The sequence below is a fragment of the Brachycentrus maculatus genome, unplaced genomic scaffold (assembly GCF_059751285.1).
Source record: "Brachycentrus maculatus isolate JH-2025_06_01 unplaced genomic scaffold, ASM5975128v1 h1tg000181l, whole genome shotgun sequence".
In the NCBI taxonomy this organism is placed as follows: Eukaryota; Metazoa; Arthropoda; class Insecta; order Trichoptera; family Brachycentridae; genus Brachycentrus; species Brachycentrus maculatus.
In genome coordinates this window covers 114918-138644 of record NW_028280932.1, presented here as the reverse complement: position 1 = coordinate 138644, position 23727 = coordinate 114918, and the positions used below count along the sequence as shown (strand labels likewise).

The 23727-nt window shown below is 31.2% G+C and overlaps 1 protein-coding gene across 2 annotated transcripts in view; it reads right to left on the bottom strand.

Moving 5' to 3' along the window:
• The window catches only part of LOC148307968 (zwei Ig domain protein zig-8-like), a 76212-nt gene extending 58248 nt beyond the window's left edge, over positions 1 to 17964 (bottom strand). For both annotated transcript variants that reach the window (XM_088262538.1, XM_088262539.1), the window contains exon 1: positions 17621 to 17964. In XM_088262538.1, coding sequence (XP_088118664.1) covers positions 17621 to 17738 — 118 coding nt within the window. In that variant the 5' untranslated portion in view covers positions 17739 to 17964. The remainder of the gene's footprint in view (positions 1 to 17620) is intronic.
• Positions 17965 to 23727: the final 5763 nt, after the last annotated feature.

The window sequence follows — 23727 nt, the reverse complement described above, 5'->3', positions numbered from 1 at the left end:
ACATAAACAAAATTTAAAAATATAATTTTTAAACCAAATTCAAGTTGAGTGTTAAAATTAATATGTAACATAAAGTTTTTATTAATTTATAATATCAATGATTTTATCAGCGACTAACTTATGATATAAATTAATCAATATTTGACACACTAATTTTGTGACTTTTCATAAACATACTTTTTTATTTATATCATCGTTTTTTTGTGACGTTATCATAATATTAAACTGTTTGCTTTGTTTTATATAAAAAATATATTTTGTATGAAATAATATTTTTCAATCGATTCAAACTTTCTTATATAAACCCTAAATGCATCTACTCCATTTTATAATGAATTAAAAGTTTACAGCATTGTCCATTTTAAAGAAAGTTATAAGTAAATTGTTGACTTATGGGTCCCACTAAAATTTATAACATTAAAAGCCCCACCACACTCTGATTGCTTGAACTAATATGGTTCACCCACCCCATAGGTCATACATTACAAACATGTATTTTCAGGAATAATAATACCACATATACGTATTCCCTGCTGAAAACAAAACAAAAAGCCTGAAACACAACATGAAATTCTCATAATGCACTTCATAAAACTCATGAACCATATTATATCCGGAATGTTGCAGGATCAAGCGATTCCATAATATATGCTACGGGAGACTTTATTTTTTATTTACGTTTTTTTTGTAGAAATGTCAACGTAGGGAAGAAAAAAGGTCACAGATATGGTAATTCCACGGTTCGGTTGCACTGTTGTGATTTGTCATTCTGTCAGATGAAAGTGAAAACACACAGCAATGTTATCGGACGTGCATAAATTATATTTCGAGTAATATATAATAAAAATAAACTAACAATTCGCCGTTCCATTGTAAGAACGGGGAATCTTTCGAAAAAAATATAAAAAGAAAACTTATAGATTTTATATTTCAAGCACTAACTTTGTGAGTTTTCATTGTATAATTAAAATGTAACCTTGTTTTAAAATCACTATAAATATGTTACTTTTACATAATTATAATCTCTACCGTCTTCGAAGCTACCCGTTTCTTTATCAAGGTTGATAAATACTAGTATTAAGTCTTGATAAAGAAGCGGTCGGAATCAGTCTTGATAAAAAGTTATAATAAAATATTTATAATGATTTTAAAACAAGGTTACATTTTAATTATAATATACGCTTATTATAATTTTCAAAAAAAATAAGATAGATTTCATTTTTATGCTATATTTATTAGCTGTGAAAAGTCTGAAAGGTCATAAACCCTGGAATTCTCAGACTTCCATATACATACATGTTTCATATCAAGTTACGACACTTTGAAAAAAAAAATTTTTACGTAAAAACGTAAAAAGACCGTCATTTTTCAAAAATCGTCTGACACTTCTTATTTCTTATAAAATAAGGTGGTTTAGTATATTTTTTAAAACACTTTTAGTTTGTCATACTTGTTAAGTTTAACAAGCCAATTTCTTCATATTTTTAATAACTAGGAGAACCTTTCATCGCGTGCTTTTGCAGTAATCTTTCATTACGAAGCTCGTTAGCTCTTGACAATTTAATAACTATAATATCGTAAAATCATCGCCTGTTAGCTCTAGACTTTTTCTACAAATAACACAACGTCTATCGTAATGATTAATATTCTGAATAATATTTAACAAGGCGAACGTGTTTGAGATTTTAATGACACCATTATTATCGGTGTTTTAACATTATAATAAATCATAGTTTTTTGTACAGAATATCCAATTTATTCAAGGTTTATAATGTCTATGAAAATTTTTCCCAAAAGACATTCCCTAAATTTCTTAAGTCAAAGTTCACTCTAGTTATGGTAAATGGCAAACATCGAACATTTCAGAATATAAGTATTTAATATCGCTTAATTGTTTGATTTGATACTAAAGAGGAGTATTTATTGAGAGATTAGTTAGTTTTTTAATACATTTCTGCTTTATCATTTTATTTCTTTGTTTCATTATTTTCATTCAAATCATGAAGTGTTTATAAATATATATTATTTATTAACTCCTATATTTTTGTTAAAATACAATTTTTTTTTTTAATTTATTTACTAAAAATATAAACGTATATACACACATTCATAAATATACAATATTATGAATGAGTTTTTTTTCGAAGACCCACCAAATTATTTTATTTATCTTGACGATGATATTCTTTTAAAACGCTTTTTTAATATATCTTGATTAACATATACACATCCAGAATGACATTTATACACGCACATACAAGAAAAGAAAAAACACAATCCTCATGGATAGAAGTTAAGCAAAAAGTTGGCGAAAGAAGGAATAAAGTAAACTGAATGCAGTAGAAATGCGTTCTCTAAAACAAATGTGGGACAAAACGACATGTAATAGATTTTCCAATTGCGACATAAGGTAGGAATGCAAGGCTGAGATGAGCATTGTCGATAAAATTAAGTAAGGTGTGATGAGATTGTTTGAGCACGTAAATCGAGTGAGTAAAGAAAGAACAGTAAAAAAATATATTAGGCGAATTAGTTGGTAACAAAAGCAGAGTAAACCAAGATAAACTTGGTATGACCAAGTTTTTCAAATACTTGAAAGTGATCAGGTTATTATCGGCGAGTATGTATGAAGAGATGTATCAATATGGAAGGAGTGAGGATTGTTTGCAAAGACTGATTGATCCGGTTCAACACTCTGCCTATCCCTGCGGAAAGGGGAGTGATGGTTAATAAGTTTTTTTATGCATGTAGCATTATTTATGTTTTATGCAAAAAAAATAGTACTGTGGTTGTCAATTATTGGTAGAGGGTGAAGTGATCACACAAACTAGCCCATGACAAGTTGTAAGCACTGTAAATACCCATTTCTATTTAGTTATTTATTTATTTATTGAACGGCTGAAGCCTTTAAGATAATACATATTATACATATATACAGTATCTAATATAAAAATAAAAATACACTTATGAATACACTAATAGAGAATCAAAAAGTCTTATAACAAATAGTCTTATAACATGAAATCATAATAAAACAACAAGTAGTAAGCACTGGTAAATACACGTCTCCTTCAAACACTATCGGCGAGCAGCGAGAGAGAGAGCGAAACACAACGTTTAAATTTATCCATTATAACATGAAGAAGAAATGCTGAGAAAGTACAGATTTTAAGGAGGATAACAATATATCCGCCTCCGTAGTGCAATGGTCAGCACGCTCGGCTACCGTTCTGGAGGTCCCGGGTTCGATTCCCAAGGGGGGTAAAATAAATATAAGTGATTTTTTCACTGTCATATTTATTCAAGATTACCCTGGACTGGTACCTGAAGCGGAGGGCTGATCACCTTTCCTTCATGTGTAAACGATCAAGATAACACTGCGTTTATATGACGCAGTGCCCTATGCACCATTGGGGTGCGGATAAGGGTTTTTTTTTATTATTATTAACAATATATTAAATAAATGTTGATAAATGTTGATGATTGAAATAAATGTTGTCAAAAAAAAGTGGATACAATTTTTTTAATTAATTATTCAAATTGTTTAATTTATTTTAATTGCAAGTTTGTAGTTTATTTTTTCTAAATATTTTGGCTTGTCAACGTGTCTCCCCTCACTGTGCATGCTAATATCGTCATTAAGGGCTACGCCTAGAACTTTACATATTTAACACACGTAATCTCATTCCTCAGTAGGGTTTATACCCCAATTTCTCTTCAGCCACCAAAAATTTGGTGGCGTTTTGATTATAATCGTGACCATGGTAATTTGGTAACGTATGAAGCAACGACTTTTTATTTTAATTAAATGCAAAATAAAAACGAAATATTTGTACGGTCTTGCTAAACTATTTGCGTTATTATTTTGAATGGAAAATAAACATAACGGTATTAAATTAAAAAAAAACTTATATTTGATATTAAAACTAACTAACTGGATAACCATCACTATATTTCCCTCCACGGGTCTTTTTCTTTTTTTTTCTATGTTCGCTCCCTAGGTGGAGCATATGACCAACATGAGACGTCTCCAAGTCACTCTGTCACGCGCCATCTCCTTGACTTCCTCCCAGGTCAGTCCGGTGTCTCGAAGTTCCGGTGAGTATAGTCGGTGAACTGTCGTCAGCGGCTTTCTGGGGCGCCGGAAGCCTCGGGGTTGGAAGAAGAGACATGGGGGGTTAATTCTCTCAGGTGGTATTCTAAGGACATGTCCCAACCATGTCTACCTTCTCTTCACGACTTTTAGTATGAGGGGCTGTTGGGTTCTTCTTCTCACATCGTCATTCCTGACGAAGTCACACCACTCTACACCCAGTATTCGCCCCAGGCACCTATATTCAAAACTTGCTAGTTTCTTGCTCTGAGCTTTGGTGAGATGCCCGTACAGCAGCACTGTTAAGATGCAGGCGTTAAAGAGACGACACTTGGTTTTTGTCAGAGAGGTTTTTGCCTGCACGGGTAAGCAGAGAAAATAGATCACCACACCGTGAAAGGCTGAAGATCGGACGACCCGGCTATAATAATGTATAAAGTGGTCTCATTATATTATAAAGTGATTCCACCCCTTGACACCTATGGCAACCGCAGTCCAAATTATCTTGTTATAACGAGGGTGATTCTATAAGCGGCGATGCCTAACAGGAAGGGTGGGCTCCCTAATCACTTTCATTGCTCTTACGACAGGGTTGAAAATAAATATTTATTTCAGTAAACATCGTAAAATATTAAGTTTTCCTCAAAACTATTGAAATAATTCATCACACTAACTAACTTACTAATAATGACACAGTTTTCCCAAAGAGATAAGCAGAAAGAATAGAGCGCCACACCAATCAGTCTTTATAAACAATTTTCGTCTTTTCCATATTCATGTCTCTTCATACGTAAGTACCTGCCGATTATTCTGACTCCTGACCTGACCACTGTGAAATATTTGAAGTACTTGATCGTGACAAGAATTTGTTATACTGTTCTTTCTTCACCTATTTGATTCGCATGCCAAAATCATCTTAACACATATTTGCTAATTTTAACAATTTATAGTTTAAAAAATTTTAAACGATGTAACAAATATTACCTTTATAACATTTTGAGTGTGTCCAAATACTTGCTCACAAAATGCTCACAGAGATGTCAAAAAATAATATGAAAATATTAACTATTCATTATTATGTATTCATTCATAGGATTAGTTAATCTGTTTTTTATCATTCGGACGATATATAAATATTATAGATATTTCAGCTTAAGATGCAACATCTACCGTTTTCACATGAAAGAAAACGGAAATCTGAGTATTTGGCTGGCTGAACCTGAGATCTGTTATTTGACTGACTAAAGTGATTATTTTGTGTACTTCTGTAAAGCCCATCGTGCTGACCACTATTGAACATCCATTAATTTTATACTTGTATATATGCAATGGTCTAGGATTTCTTTGAAATGTGGGTATTGTTATTACAATAAATTGTTAATAATTAATTTGTCAAATAGAAGTATGCAAAAAAAATTATATTATTCCAGGTTCTGTATCCTAAAACTACATGTGAACTTATTCAGAATTGATCTCACCTTTGCTCATACAGAGTAAACTTCACAAATTACTCAACTAATGGCGTCAATAGTAAATTAATTGCAATAATTTGTACATACACTATTGCGTACATAAAAGTAATGTTTTCATTGTGTTCCGAATTGTTTATCGGTCTTAATAGCTGAGTGTAAATCATAAAGACATCTTGATAAAACAGAGAACTTGTAAGCAATGTAGCAATGATGGTGAAAACGTACTTTATACTTTAGTTAAACTCGTACAATAGTTTAAACTGAATACCACAACCCTAATCCCATTTTCGAGTAATTATGCAGACGGATTACAAGCTGTGTGTTTGAAAATTAACCAATCTTTCCCGACAAACATTGAAGTTTCAACAAAAATCCTCGTGAAGGGTGTTCCAAAACAAACATAGGGGAAACGTTCAGTTTAAAAAGTAATTAAATTAATACGATTTACATTTCTGGCTTTTTCGATTTGCATACATTAGCTACCCTTATACGCGTACCTCTTCAGCCATTCACCGCTTTTAATAGTTCATTTGGGGGCTGAGTAAACACAGCATGAATTTTACGAAAATAAACTAATTTCGTATCACGAAACAGGTTCCAGAATGAGTTTATTATAACTTTCCCTTTCAAATATAACTTTGGATATTATGAAATTAAAATAAACATAGTTTATTTTTATGCGTACATTGTACATGCCTAATATTAGAAAATAACCCGTTCAAACCCAATCGAAAATAACCCGTAAAAAGCGTATACAAAATGGCAGGCGTTTATTTATGTCGGTGTAACAATAACACTCCTTTTAAATTAAAATATTAACTAACGAACTTACCATCACGCCGCTTTCACATGGTAAGGCTGAGAGAATAGAACGCCACACCAATCTATCTTTGCAAACATTTTTCGCCCCTTCCACGTTCATTTATCTCCTCATACATACCCCCCGATTATTTCGACTTCTGATCGGACCGATTTCAAGTATTTAAATTCATATATTGATGTCATTAATAGCATCACTCAAAAAATAATAATAAATGTGTACATTGATGAGATTACTGATAAGAAATTATATGTTTGAACCAACCAAAAATGAACCAGTGATTCTAGTAACAGTTTGATCCTTATATAGCCGTTTAACTCTATACTACGGGATTTGTTTAAACGTATTTCAATACAGGACTATCGTAAAATATACGACGATGAAAACTCACATTTTACTATCAATTGAGAGTAATTGTCCTTGTTTTGGGCAACTCTAAATACCGTCTCAAAGGTTCTGTTCCCCGTCCAATCTCATATATTCTAGAACCAGGAAATCTGTCTTCTGCCAACGCCTCATCGACCTTCTATTTTGCCTTTTATGACAAGGAGAAAAAGCTCGTACTTGTTTCTTCCAAGCACACGAACCTGATAGGACACCTTCCAGATCTTGATATCAGTCAGCAACTGTCTCCCTACTCTTGCTCTTTGGAGCACATTTGCGTTGCTGACCATATCGGTCCATGGAGTACGTAACATTCTACGATGTAGCCACATTTTGAACGCCTCTTACTGGTTCAAAGTGCTGATCTTGAGTTGTTCAAAAGAGTTGTTGAGTAAAAATGTTCAAATACAAAATATAAATGAGCTTACTTTGTCGCATCGCCATACAAAAGTAAAATTCTTGTCAATGATCGAATCTTCGGACAGATTAATGTTTTCTCAATTCTTGTTTGATTTTACTGTTTGCGAGCGTGCCAATTTTTCGAAAGATATCGTGGCGTCTATCATCTTTTCTTACGTTAGTAAATGAAACCAGAGATAAAACGCGAAACAAACCGATATTTGGCAACGAATGGATACATGTTACGTTTTAACTTTTAACTTTGTGTAGTTCCAAAGAGAATTATACTTTTATCGATTTCTTTGCTTTGTGATTTTCCGAATATACCATAAATTATGACAGCAGACACTAAAGGAAATGTTTTATTTTAGAACAGAATGGTGTATTATACATATTCTTATGACAAATAATACCTGAATCAAACATATATGACAAAGAACGTGAATAAATCTTGAGTTTTTAACATATGAATAAGAATACACACATATTTTCTACGGTATACTTGCAGTTATAATCTTAAAAAATGCGATGAATATGGTATCATTTTATAAAAATAACATTTAAAAAAATTGTTATGAGTGAAAAAGAACAATGAAACAAATTATCATTATAATTAGAAGCTAAAAAGGAAAACTTTGCAAACTAAATAAATTCAAATATTTGAAAGTAAAAGTCAGATAAAAGTGGGAGAAAGTGATTATAATCGGTATAAGGAGATACATAAATGTGGAAGAGGTGAATATTGTTTGCAAAAGTAGAGTATGGTCTTCTTTTCTTTTTGCCTACCTGAGTTAGTTTTTTTTATAAATAAACAAAATTAAAAATTATCAAATTAAATTCCCGATGAACTCCGCATTAATTGGTTTACTATCGTAATTGTACTATGTGATTCAAATAAAATCTGAACAAGGAAAAGAAAACAATAATTAACAAATACTTATTAACAAAAACAAAAATTAAAAAAAACAGTAGATATATTTATCTTGTTTAAAAAAATTAAACAACAAAATGTACCTACTAAAAGATACTAAAGACATCAACCATCTGATGTTGAAAAAGTGAAAATAATAATTTGACTTATTTATTTTTTTACAAAAATGTTAATAAAATTAGTATATAACCACTCACCGAGATTTTTACGTCTACCGGTTTCGAGACGTACCCATCTCTTCGTCAGGACAATCACTAATTCCTAATATACGTTTAACCTCGGCTCGTAACGCATGTCTGTATTGAAAACTATAGTGCATGTTGGTCTTCGGGTCGACCAAAAATCGCATGTGTTAGATATTTTGTGTAGTTTTGAGTGTGTAAATGGTGCTATGGTGGTGAAGGGTAGTATTGTTTGCATGCTGTGTTAGTGATTGTCCTGACGAAGAGACGGGTACGTCTCGAAACCGGTAGACGTAAAAATCTCGGTGAGTGCTTATATACTAATTTTATTAACATTTTTGTAAAAAAATAAATAAGTAAAAATGACTAACCACAAAGTAAATGCTTTAAATATTAATAATATTGAGAATATAATAATTTGAGCTAAACTTAATTTATATACACTAGTATGAACGAAAATAAAAAGACAAGTTAATACAGTAGATATAAACATAAATGTATGTTTTAATGTAACAGTGAAACGTGTAATTAAGGACGATATTACAACATCAATCATGTCGATGAATTAATAATTTCTCTCAATTCACCAATAACTTCGTGGATAGCCAACATTGGTAATGCTTACGATGTAAACTGTCACTAATAATAATTAAGGGTGTTTTTACATTCTGTGGCAACCATTAAAAAAACTGTTTACTGAATATGTTCAATCCTAATTTAAGTAAGGTAATAGGAAAAAATCCCTCTTATTTGAGTAGCACAACTTTTTTTTTTAAAATCATTTTATTTTAATACAATTTATATTTGAAGCAATGACTTTGTGTTTTTCCATTTTATAATTAAAATATATCTGGGTTTTAAAATCACTATGAATATTTTATTACAACTTAATTATATTATATTATTATTTTGTCCGCCTCCGTGGTGTAATGGTCAGCGTGTTTAGCTACCGTGCTGGAGGTCCCGGGTTCGATTCCCAGGGGGGGTGAAAATAAATATTAGTGATTTTACACTGTAATATTTATTTAATATTACCCTGGACTGGTTCCTGAAGCGCAAGAGTGATCACCTTGCCTTCATGTAAGTAATGATCAAGATAACACTGCGTCAATTCGATGCAGTGCCCTATGCACCATTGGGTGCGGATAAGGGTTATAAGTAATAAAGTAAATTATAATGTCTACCGGTTTCGAAACTTACCGCTTCTTTTCAAAGACTGATTAATATCGTATTAATCAGCCTTGAAAAAAAAGCGGTTAGCTTCGAAACCGGTAGACATTAGAATAAGCAATAATAAAATATGTATAGTGATTTTGAAACACAGTCTTATTTTAATTATTTAATAATTTTTATTTTCGTCCTTAAAAAATCTACTTACATGAAAACGGAGTCTGTAAATACAAAACAAAAGCATCTTTACAGATTATTACGGTATGAAAAATCTACAAAAAAACCCCGCTTTTCTCACATAAATGTTTGCTTATTATATTATTATATCTTCCTTACCGAATGCCGTATTTACCCGAGAAAATTCTCTTACATTTTTCTACGATAAGGTTATCTGGAATGTTTTCCTTCCCCATTAACCCTTGTTAGCAAATTAATTTTTATCTTCAGACGGAATCCTTGTCTCATTTGAGCAAACAACGCAGTTGTGAGCGAACAAAACGTCGAGACGTGGGGTAAGCGAAAATAAGCATACAGCCTCTCTGCTAAAGGTGGACATTCGGTTATTGCTGACGAGAGGGATAATTGCGATCCAAAGTCGGACCAAAAGGTACCTTCAACTGGTTTTGTGGAAATATCGTTTCTATTGGGGCGTAAAATACAATAAGTACACAAATTGAATCAACTATTGAAGAGGCTTAGAACGCCTTTTGTTTTTAAATTTTAATAGCTACCAAAATTTAATAAGAATTTAAAAATAACTATGATGTTTTTGACATACACTATTATTTGATCAAAATATTTACATTATGTAGTATTGTTACATTCACATTCTTTTCATACATGAAAATAACAGATGGTGTCGCCATCTATTGAGATTTTTTTTTTAACTGTTTCATTAATTGATTTTGCAGTCAATTCGTGGAAATATCTATCCATTTTCAATTTACGGTTTACTTGATAAGTGCCACATTTTCTTAAAATCTATTTTGACACGTATTTTGATGCATTCCGCATTATTTTCAAACACCGCGTGTAAAATAAGTCTAAATTTAAGAATTGTGATTTTGGAACGTTGAAGGTTGTATCTTATTTTTATTATAAAAAATCTCTTTTTTATCAGTGGTAAAACAGACAATAGAGGGAGACCTTAGTCATTGTTATATTGTTTATGGGTTTAAAATTATTTACATTTTAATGAATTTTGATTGATTCAAAATGTTGAGTTATTCACATAAATTCGTAACTATACTAACTTATTAATAAAATAAATGCACCGAAACACGCGTCATAATACATTTTAAGAAAATGTTGTATTTACCAGGTAAAACAATAATTTACATTGTTGTTTATATAGATTTCTCAGTTTGACAAAGGTACCATGAATAAAATAATACCTGTCCACTTAATGCCTTTCAGCATAAAGGCGCCCACATCCTACATCCTGTTTGTACCTGTCGCACAGTGGTGTAGTCGTACCGTTAAACTTTAGCAATATATTTGCGGGCACGGGTTAATGGGCCGCGTAAATTTAATTGTTCGTCGGACCGGGATTACGCGTAAAAGTACAAACGTGTTTTTAATACTACCACCACCGCTATTACCCTGGTCAAAGCTACTGGCGCCAATGCGTATAAATACAGCACTTGAATTTTGCGTAAATCAAAACGTGTTTCAATTCGCACGAGGTTGGCAAGAGAATGCAGTCGAAATGCGATATACAGCAAAACCATGCATGATAGATGCTGAGATAAGCATTTTTCTTCTTCTGATTAATTAATACTAATATAGATATAAATAAGATTGTAATGCTCTCCTTATCATTTATTGTTCACTTTATGTATTACCACTTTAAGTGGTATTATACAAAGTCAACGATAAATGATGAGGACAGTGTTATTTAACACAAAATTAACACTGTTTATAAAATCTTTTCTATACTTGTCATGTCAGGTCCCCCCTAGCGTCTATCACTTGAGAGCAATCGGCCTTTTCTTGGGCAATCTCACAGCTCTAAACATTGCTTTGACGGCCTGATTTCCATCCAATCTCATATATTCCGGAGCCGGGAGATCTGTCTTCTGCCCACACTTCGTCGACCCTCTATTTAGCCTTTTATGATAAGGTGCAATAGCACATGCCCCAGAAAGGACACCTTCCGGACCTCGATATCAGTCAGCAACTGTCTCTCTGCTCTTGTTCTTTGGAGTACATTTGCGTTGCTGACCATTTCGGTCCATGGAATGCGTAGCATTGTACGATGTAGCCACATTTCAAATGCCTATAATCGGTTCAAAGTGCTGATCTTGATTGTCTTCGATTCAACTCCGTATAGAAGTACTGCATGATATATGCTCAGATAAGCACTATCAATAAATTTTAGAAAGGTGTCTTTAGATGGTTTGGATAAACGACAAAATATGTCCAGGTTTTAAATTTGACTCTACATAAAAGTACCGACCAAACTTTACCATAAGCCAAAGTTTCAGATAGTGGTATCATTTTTATTTCACATTTAATTGAAACTTAAAAAATAATAATTTCAACATAAAAGAGAAGTTAACATAAAGTCATGTGTGATTTTTAAGATAAAATTTATTCTGATGTCATGAGAAAATTGACTACTACTACTACTACTACCATCACGCCGTTTCCCCGCAGGGGTAGGCAGAGAGGATGGAACGCCACACTCTTCTGTCCTGACATACACTCCTAGCCTCCTTCACATCCATACATCTAGTCATACATGCCCTCCGATTACGCAGACTTTTGACACCGCCAGATTTTAGGTTCTGATTGATCTGATCGTGCCAAGTCTTTTTCGGTCGTCCACGTTCTGTTTTCCCTCTCACATTCGCCACATATATTTTCTTAGTCATTCTCTCGCTATCCATTCGCTCCACATGTCCATACCACCGCAAAGAGCTCTTTCTAATCTTTTCAATTATTCCTCGTTCAGCCTTACATTCCTTTCTTATATCATCGTTTTTAATTCTGTCATACAATGATTTTCCACACATTCGTCTGAGGGAGCGCATTTCAACAGCATTCACTCTGCTTTCATCCTTCCTTTGCCAGTTCCATGTTTCGCTTCCATACATTAGTGTCGGTACTAGCACGCCGTTGTGAACCGCTAGCTTGGCTTCCATGGACATATTCTTATTCCCAATCACTCTGTTAAAAGCACCATTTATTCTATTCCCTGCATTCACTCTTCTCTCAATATCCTTATCCACTTTTCCATCCCTTGTGAACATGCTTCCTAGATATAAAAATTCTTGCACCTGTTCTAGGGATTCATTGTGCACGATAATCTTGCATTCTGTCAAATCTTTCTCTCTTTCAAACACCATGACCTTTGACTTTCCTTCATTCATTGCCAGATCATTTTCCATACATACATCGTACATTCTTGACACTATTAGTTGCAAGTCCTCCGCGCTGCTCGCTAGCAGTACGGCGTCATCCGCATACAGCAAGCAACTAACAGTTATATTCATCATTTTCGCTCCGACTCCCATACTTTCAATCTCTTTCATACAATGGTCCATATAGAGATTAAACAACCATGGTGACATTACACATCCCTGCTTTACGCCTTTGGATATTGCAAACCATGATGTAATGTCCCCATTCACTCTTATACTAGCTGTGCTGCCCTCGTAGAGGGAAGCAACTGCTTGTATAAGTTTATTGTCTACTCCATATTTTTCCAGCACGCTCCATAATTTTATCCTATCAACCTTATCATACGCTTTCTGCAAATCCACGAAAGCACAGAAGAGTTTCTGATTTTTAGCCAAAAACTTTTCCGTCAGCATTCGTAGTGCAAAAATTTGATCTGTGCAACCTCTTCCACTCATAAAAGCACCTTGCACATCCCAAATCCGTTCTTTCGTCACCATTCTAACTTTTTCAATTATAATCTTACTATAGAGTTTACCGACAGAGCTTAGCAGGCTTATCGCCCTATAATTCCCACACTCTGCGCGAGATCCCTTTCCCTTGAATAGAGGCATGATTACTGCCCGTCTCCAATCCAGAGGTGTGTATCCTTCCTCAAGACACAGGTTAAATAGTCTGTGAATCCATGTGAGGGTGGTCAGTCCACCACATTTTACAAACTCTATAGCAATATTATCATACCCAACAGCCTTACCGTTCCTCATTAATTTTAAGGCATTCGTTATTTCTGACATACTTATCTCACATACCATACCCTCACTCACCCTTGCCTCTATGAGTGTCTCGGTGGAGACATTGCCGTTACTTTCATAAATTTCCGCCAAATTTCTGCAAAATTGCCGTTACTTTAAAAAATTGAAATATTATTTATATCCGGAAATTTTCAATTTATTCGCGACGTCTCCCTACGCGTTTGTGTCACGCCGTAACTTACGTAAGAGTACAGGAAAGCTCCCAGAAATACTATTTCGTTAGGAACGCATTAATACAATTTATGTTTTAGCTAACAAGTAAACAAATGATGGAAATAAACTGAAGTGATGCATATTCCGCCATTTGCAAAGAGACATTAGTAAAAAGAAGTTCGTCTGGCGCCGTGCCATCGAGGACCGGCCTGGAGTGGGAAGGGTGGGATTACGTACATTATTCCCAATTACAAAAGAGTCGAATCGTAAGATTTTAGTTACGTTACAGCAAATATATTGACCGATGAATATGAAATCGTATAGGAATGACAGAAATAAATATATTCATATCTTTTTGTAAAAAAAATAACCAGAAAACTAATCAACCATCATGTCGCTTCATCTGGTTTATACATTATATTCAATGCGGTGAAAAAAAAAAAAACAATAATATACAAACACATAAATTAACACATAACTAACCATCACGCCACATAGGCATAAAGAAAATTTAACGCCACCCCACTCTGTTTCTGCAAACATTGTTCACCTCTTCCACAGCATTTATGCATCTCCTATTACGATTATTTTGACTCCTGACCTATCCACTTCAAGTATTACATACCTGATCACGCCAAGAAAGAAAAAAATGTTATGAGTAAATAAATTTAAAAAATAACGTGAATTTTCGTGATTTAATTTACGTAAACCACGACCTCGGCATCAAAATCAACTGGTATTTTTTTTCACTCAATAGTTTTTTTTTCTTTTATCTTTTGAAGTTTTTTATACATTCAAATTAAAACAACCATCGACAAAAAGTGTCGAGTCTACTTTAAATTTCAATTTGAGGAAAAATGAAAACCTGAGAGGAAAACTTATCGTGAACATAAATTCCGCTAAAATTTTGTATGAAATACAAATAAAAAATATTTTGATCGGAAGTTTGGCAGGAGTTTGTTTTTTTCCCTTTTAATGATCCTCGGTCTGTTTGCAAACCTCTTTGATATTATAAATTACATTTTTTGCTTCCATTAACATTTCAGACCAATTAAAATACCGATCCGAACCGAGATTTAAAAACCAGGGCCGCCATAGAAATAAACAGATTTAACCCAATTTTCCACACACAAAAAGGGGTATTATTTTTAGCCTGCGCTGTCTCTGAAAAACTTTCAGATTTTATAATACCCTTGGCACTTAATCATTAAGCAGTGATAAATAATTATTTCAAGCTGTAAATTTAAACATTTACTAAATGGTTTTCATTTCCGTTAATATTTACGAAAATAATCTCTGACTTTCAGATGATTTATCCGAAAAGTTCTGAATTGCTGAAAAATTGCTGTTCTTAATAGTAACATATAAATTTTGCATGCCAGAATTTTAATTGGACGAAGTAATGTGTAATCAATCAAAATCTTCCTTACATTTTTATATTTCGAATTTTAAATTTAAAAAAAAAATTAAAATAAATTCACATTTATTATTTAATCAGACACTAGATTATTCAGCCTACATAAAATATTTCAATTTTCGTAACATGAAATATCTCATAATTAACTTGTCAAAATGAAGTATACAAAATTTGAAATGTTTTTTCCAGCTTTTCATCGTTAATATCAATCTCACCTTTGTTCAATTGGAGTAAACTACACATACTTGTCAAATTTCTTAACTTATGGCGCACTATCAGCCAAGCTTTTTTTTTTATAACTACTCGTATATGAAAGGAATTCAGGACCAAAAAAACAACTTATAAAAAAATGTAATACGAATGTTCAATAATGGAGAGAATGAACGTTTCACAATTGTGTAAAGTGATCACCTCAGTCAGCCAAATGCCAGATTGTAAATCCCGGAATGCTTAGATTTCCATCTTATTTTGTATAAAAACAATAAATGTGATTAACAGTCTCATGTTGAGACACATATCGCTCACTCCTTTCAAGAACGTCATAAATAAAAAATCGACAATTTTCAGTTGTGCATATTTTCGGAATGCCCAGAAAATGTACTATATTCCAGCAAAAGCGCCTTATTTTTAACTTAATATTTACCCGCTACAGGGCAAAAAATTGTTGTTTTTGCATTTTGAAGAAAAGGTATTGTTCAATTATTTTTTTAAATAAACTAAATATTTTTCACATGGAAAAAAAATATCCAGGTTTTACCTAAAAAATCTGTTGCACAGTTAAAAGTTAAAAAGTGGCTTAATGTATATTTTAAACCATTTTATTATATTTTTAAACTTTTAAAGCGTTCTCCGGAAAAATCAAGTTTTTTTTATTTATGACGTTCCTGAAAAGAGTGAGCGATATTATAAAAAATATTAAATTTAACGAATTTATTTGAGAGAAAACGATTATATGAATTAATGTTTTGTAACATATTTCACAAATGAAGAGGAAATACTTACAGTAATAATATTAATTCATTTTGATATGATTTGTTTCATGTAGATCGAATAATTTATTTAATTTCATATTATTTTTTGACATCTCATAAAAGATGAAGAAGAACAGTGTAATATTGTACATTTATTTAATGTTTTCCTAATTTTTAGTTACTTGTTGTTATTTTCTACCTTTTCTTTGTGATTTTTTTTAAAACTACACTTTATTTATTGTAAGGGCTAAAATCAATTTCAAACGAGTGAAGACTTAATAATAACACTTTGAATATTTCAAAATGTTTGATCTATATTTTTTTTTTTAACTTTCCTGAGTTTAAACTACGTATTACTGCGTTCTTTGATCGATCTAACGTCGTCATTTGGTCCATATAATATAAATTATATTTTGGAATCACGTTTTTAGCATATTTTGGAATATAATAATGGTTATACAATGTTAACATTAGTGTATTATTGCTCAAACTTCCTCTTTGAAAATAATAGGACGAGTTTGATATTGACCTCATCTAAATTGGAAAATGATTGGCTAATGAATATTTAATATGTGTTCTAAAAAACGTTTCCATAATACTCCATTTTTTCAATGGCAATATTCACGACCAATCATTAAAAACACATTTTTTTATTGATACCATATCAAGTTATTTTGACAAACATATGTCCTCGGCATCCTTTTTGGATTTATGAAATTTAGTTGCTTGACATTGCTTTAATTTTTTAAATTCCAGAGTAATATCAGTTTTTTGGTGCGAAATCATACAATTTATCACTACTCCCTGGAAATTGAATCCAGGACCTTTATATATATATATATATATATATATATATATATATATATATATATATATATATATATATATATATATATATATATATATATATATATATATATATATATATATATATATATATATATATATATATATATATATATATATATATATTTATATATATATATATATATATATATATATATATGTATATATATATTTATATATTTATATATATATAATTATATATATATATATATATATATATATATATATATATATATATATATATATATATATATATATATATATATATATATATATATATATATATATATATATATATATATATATATATATATATATATATATATATATATATATATATATATATATATATATATATATATATATATATATATATATATATATATATATATATATATATATATATATATATATATATATATATATATATATATATATATATATATATATATATATATATTTATATACATATATATATATATATATATATATATATATATATATATATATATATATATATATATATATATATAACAAATACTATTTTTGAAATAGGCAAAAATCTTACCTGTACAGAACAGCGCACACGCGGCAATAATCCAAGCAGGAAACTGGGGAGAAGTGTGAGGAAATTGGAAGAGTTTCCTCCCAAATACTAGGGAGGTTTCATTCCGTAATTTCTCCATTACGTCTTATATAAATTCATTGCTACTTCACTATTATCAAAACACTTTGCTTATCCTAAGAATCCACTGGATTTAACATCGTAATCACACTCATATTATGTGTTCCTCTGTTCACATGAAGTGTTTATATTATAACATTATCGAGTTTATGGAAGTTTTTTTTATTCATTATGCTCACTACATTTTTCATGTAACTAAAATTGTTAAACACACTTTTTTTAGAAGGTTTGAGATGTATTCTGAAAAAAATAATACCATTGAAAACTCAACAAAAACTGTGGGTGAATTTTTTTTTCAAAATATGATTATTATTTTGATATCTGTTTAAACTTTTTTTATATTATCGAATCTATTAATTACTCTTCAATCCTTGTTTTCATTGTAAAAATAAAATAAATTCAATTTTTCACCTTGTTATGTTTAAGGAATTCGTTTTTTTTTATTTTATAATATGAAAAAAGTACAAATCAAAAAGATATTTCTAAATTTATTTAAAAAAAATAAACTTTGTTCATCATATATGTATTGTACAGATGCAGTTTTAAAATAAACAATGAATCTGAAAACTCATTTATTTGGTAAAAATTACACGGTTGAGTGGTTAAGTCGACCATATTCACTGGTTAAAAATTGTTTTGTCTCTGTGAGACCTGTATGTATTGTTACATTATCCTTTTCATTAATCATTTAATTTGTGTAATACCACATTACTTCACGACTGCCAGTGTCAAAATAACCATTCCCTCATCAGGTTTATTAAAGAAATGTGGGATTGGTTATTATAGAACTGGTAGTTGTGAATTGGAGCATTCGAGTGGTATTACACAAATACGATGAATGATGAGGGGTGTGTTATATTACCATACCACGAAGTTTATGGTACTTTTAAAATAAAAATATCTTTGTTTTGTTTTAATTACGCCTAAGAGTACTTGTATTGTCCACAAATAAGTCTGAATCAGTAACCCGGCTAATTCAAATTTATGGTTATTTTTGCACTTCAAAATTGTCCAAAAAGAACGTTTGCTGAAAGTTTTATTATAGCTCTAATGAAAAAGGATTTTTTTAACCTTTGGCGATAACTTTCATGCGAAAACCGCAAAAAAACTTTCGAGAACAAAAAAACCCGCTGGCGGTTTACAAAAGAACCCGGCGCTTTATTGCTTTCATTAGGGCTGAAGAGAATGGGCACATTTTGAGGAAAAGCCCTTTTCTTTATACATAGTGCGTAAGCGGTAATGGAAAAATACAAGTTGAAATTTGGCAGTCGTAATACAATAAGCCTCTAGAAAAATGGATCGTAAAGAAAATTTTCAATTACTTTTTTCTTATGCTTGTTTTTCGTGCGATCAAATTTTACTTCAGTATTATACATGATATCTAATCGTTTCGCTTTGGTTGATGGGAAAATTTGTTTTATTTTTTAATTGAATATATCTTACAAATTCTAGTTTTAAATATTTATCTTTAACATACGTACATTAGACGGCTTCTTATTTAATCAAAATGTTACTTTTTTAAAGTAAATTTTAATGGTTTCTACGAGTACGTACTGAAAAATAATTAAAGTATAATTTTACTTGAAAAGTATAATTATATTTCCGTTTAATCGCTTTAAACATTTCAATTTTTTTTTAACTATTTGCTATTTTTGGAAATAAGTTATCGGTATTGTAAATCTAATTTCTGGATTTGAATAGCAGCCATACTAAAAATGATACGTTTTACTAAAAATGGTATGAAACTTATTATTCTACAACTACTTTATAAGTTGTCTCGTTTCAGCTAGGTCGAGTGGAAAATTCATTTCATTTTTCAATTAAATATATGTAACTTAATTTTGTTTTGAAATTTAATCTTACAAAAGACTGCTTCTTATTTAATCAAAATAATTTGAAAAATTCAAGGTACCTACATTATAATGGGTTCTACGAGAAGGTCTATTTTTTTATTCAGGTTGAAAAATTAAATAACATAAAATCGTTACAAGTGCAAATCTGTGAAAAGAATTTTGCATTAAATTAGGAAAGAGAATCTAAGATCGGATGAGAGCAAACGAATGATGGTCTATTTAAAATTAATTTAAAAAAAATTACATCTTATTGTAGAAGAAGAAGAATTGGATGTCTGAGTATTTGCAGGACTTTTAAGCTCAATACCCAATTCTATGATGAGATGCCAAAATGTATAAAATAAGTTAAGTTTACTTGATAAATACCACTTTTTCTTTAATTTTTTTTTTATTTTGGTGTTTGAAAATGAAACGAAATGCATCAAAACATGTGTCATAATATATTCGAAAACAAAGTGGAATTACCAAGTAAAATTTATGTTAAAAATAAAAAGATTTTACAAAATCAATATATGAAATTGTAAAAATAACTCGTAAGAGGAGAAACCCAAATAAGTAAACAAGCATTTAGACACAATCAAAATGTTAGTTTTTTTTTATAACTGTATAAAGTGAACTGGTTGTTGAATGTTTCAATTTAGTGATCAATGTATAGCAAAATTACAATACCCGAACGACACTTTAGACACATAGATTTCGTAAGCTTTTGTTATAAAACTTCAATTCTTTTAAAAATATATTTCAACCGTTGTAACAGGCATGAATAACTATGTAGCCATATTATAAATATTTGAAACGATGGCTTATTTTCACGGGGTTCGCAAAAAGGCTTTATTCATTCCGGGTTCAAGGAAGTGACTGTACATTTTCCGAAATAAATTATTATTGCCATTGTTCCTTCGTAATTCACCGGGGTGTCTTCATTCAAATCGGGTTCCCGTTCCTAACAACAATATTTTCTGACGATTAAGTGTTTAAATATTTTTATTGTGCGTTATTAAAACGTCGGCGCTAATGAATGGGGCCATTTCGCAGACCTCGAGAGCACAATGAGGGCATATAACGGGCCCGGTTTTCAGTTATTCTCGAGGGGGTTGTGATTTAAGCCGCGCTTTAAGCTCTACGTACGCCGTACGACCGCACGGCTAAGCCCGGGCCGTGAGCTCTTTGCGCGCACCTAACCCGGCCCGCTTTTACACGCCATACGTGTTACTACACTTTTACTACGCTACATGAGTTATACGACTCGACTCGGCTACATGTATCTCGGCCGAGACACAATACGAGTATAGCACTGCGCGGCAAACATGACTCGATAATGGGAGATGTTTTATCAGACTAACAAGCTAACTAACTAAACATCACGCCACTTTTGCAGGGGTAAGCAGAGAGAAGTTGTTGGTGTAGCGTTGTCAAGTCAAACACTGTTCGCAACGACAGATTGGTGTAGCGTTTTATTTTTTCTGCCTGCTCCTGCGTGGAAGCGGTGTGATGGTTAGTTCGTTACTTTATCCAGTGGAGCTTTTCTCAATTTTAATCAACTGTTCACTTCAATAAAATACGGACTCTTTTGCTTTTCTTTTTAAAGGATAACTAAGAATAAACTGATGTTGTACTATATCGCCAGCATACTGAAAAAAACGTTAAAAGTAAAAAAAAACAACAACAAAATTTGCTTGGTTACATATCGCTCACTCCTTTCAAGAACGTTATAAATCAAAAAACTTGATTTTTCAGGACAACGTTTTTAATGTTTAAAAATATGATACAATGTTTTAAAAATAAATATCTAGCCACTTATTGAACTTTTTACTACGCAACAGATCTTTTTAGGTAAAACCTAAAGATTTTTTCTCCATTTGAAAAATATTTAGTTTATTTCAAAAAATCATTAAACAATACATTTTCTTCAAAATGCAAAAACAACACTAACTGCCCTGTAGCGGGTAAATATTAAGTTAAAAATATGCATCTTTTTCTGGGATATAGTATATTTTCTGGGCATTCCGAAAATATGCTCAACTGAAAATTGACGATTTTTGATTTATGACGTTCTTGAAAGGAGTGAACGACATGTGTTTTAATAATTCTGAATAATGCTTTCGAATTCAGAAGAAATACATTCTTAAATCCAGTTGTTTTACATTTGAATGAAAGTATTTATAAATTACACACATAACCCTCGTCAATTTATGTATTTTGCTAAGAATAAACATACATATGTCGCTGGGGACAAGTAAACAACAAACAAGAAAGAAAGTCTTTCACCAAATCCTACATAACAGGTAAAAAACATAGAAAATTTATCAAAACATCCGGAAGAATAACAAAATAAAAATATTTTGCTATTATCGTGAATCTAACAAATCGGTCAATTGGTCAGGCTATTAAAAAACTCTTATAAATAGATATTAAGAATTTGTCTTACTTTATACATTACAAGTATTCATAATAGTTGCATTAATTGTTTTTTTTTGTTTTTTGAAAATTGTTACGTATGAATGTAGAAACAAAACTTCCCATATTTCCATGGAAAAGCTAGTAGTTTGTCATTTCAACAACCGTGTGTCTATATATGATTAAATGGTCTTTTTGTATTAAATATTAAGTCTGTGAATTTATTTCGTTGCGTGAAATTAGAATAATTTGAGAAGCGTCATTTCGGAACTCGATATTAGTCTCCATGGATCAAATTGAGTTTTTTTAAACAAATTTATTGCCAGTGGCTATGTCGAAGTACGTCAATCGAAAAAAGATAAAAAAAAAAACAGTTAATCTAACTTTATAAAAATACCAGACTCACATAGCTTTTTTAAAACGCGATATTTGCTTCCGTATATATAATATGTATATTTATTTTTCCCAAAACTTCATATCCGATTTCATTTTCGTTACTGCAATTTTATGTCACTAGTTTTAATACAAAAAAAACTAAATTATGGAATTGGAGGAATGTCAAAACCATTTTGTTCCTACTTTATTTTTGAATTAGTATGTTTTGACCATTGCCCATCACCGAAAGAAAATTGTCACGAAACATCCGTTTTGTAATTGCAGCTTTTGTCAACTATGAATTGATCTAATGTTTAAATGATTTGTACGTTTAAAATATACCGGTTGACATTGAGGACAAATATTGGTTTAATTTATATGATAAAAATATACATAGGAGAATGAATGCTGGGAATAGAAAAAGCAGGTAAAGCAAATGAAAGTATAATAACAGATTCTAAACAGGGAGTCCACAACCGAGTCCTAGTACGAACCTTAATTCATGTAAGTGAAGCATAGAGCTTGCAAAAGAAGGATAAAGTCGACAGTAAAACAATCTCTCAGACGAATGTGAGGCAAAACAAAGAATGATAGATGTTCGAATGGTGATTGAAATAATGAAAAAATGTTATGCTGAGAAAAGCATTATTGATAAAAATATGAAAGATGTTCTGAGATAGTTTAAGCATGTTGAACAAATGAGGGTAGGATAGTAAAACCAATATATAGGCCATATCTAGTTGAAAGTAGAAGAAGACCAACAAAAGTATGGTTTTGCATTTTAAATGCTCGGGTCAGAAGTCTCTTTACTCGTTATCAAAGTGTGTGTATGAGAAGACGCAAGAATGTGGAAGATGTGAAGATTTTTGAAGAAGAAGACAGATGGTGCGGCATTCTCTTCTCTTTTCCTACCCGTTGGGGGAAACGATTTGACGGTTAGTAAGTTAGCTAATTGCTGTTTACAACATTTTGAGTGTGTTCAAATACTTGTTCACAAAATCTGGATTATCTCCAATTACAGGAGTTATTTTCATATTATTCATATCATTAAATAATATAAAAATAACTCCTGTAATCGGAGATTATCCAGATTTTGTGAATAAGTATTTGGACACACTCAAAATGTTGTGAATAAATTATCTGGTCAAATCATAAGCTTAAAAAATAAAAATGAAAATGATATTTTCTGGCGTTTTTCATGTGTGTGATTATAATCCAGGATTCGGACCTCACATACTAATATAAGAGTTTCTGCTTGATAAAAAGCTTCTTTACGTCTCACCAATAGATGTCTCTAGTGAAATTCTAGTGATTCAAGAACAAGGTTTCTAAATTGGTTCATATGTATAGAACTTTCAAGAATTT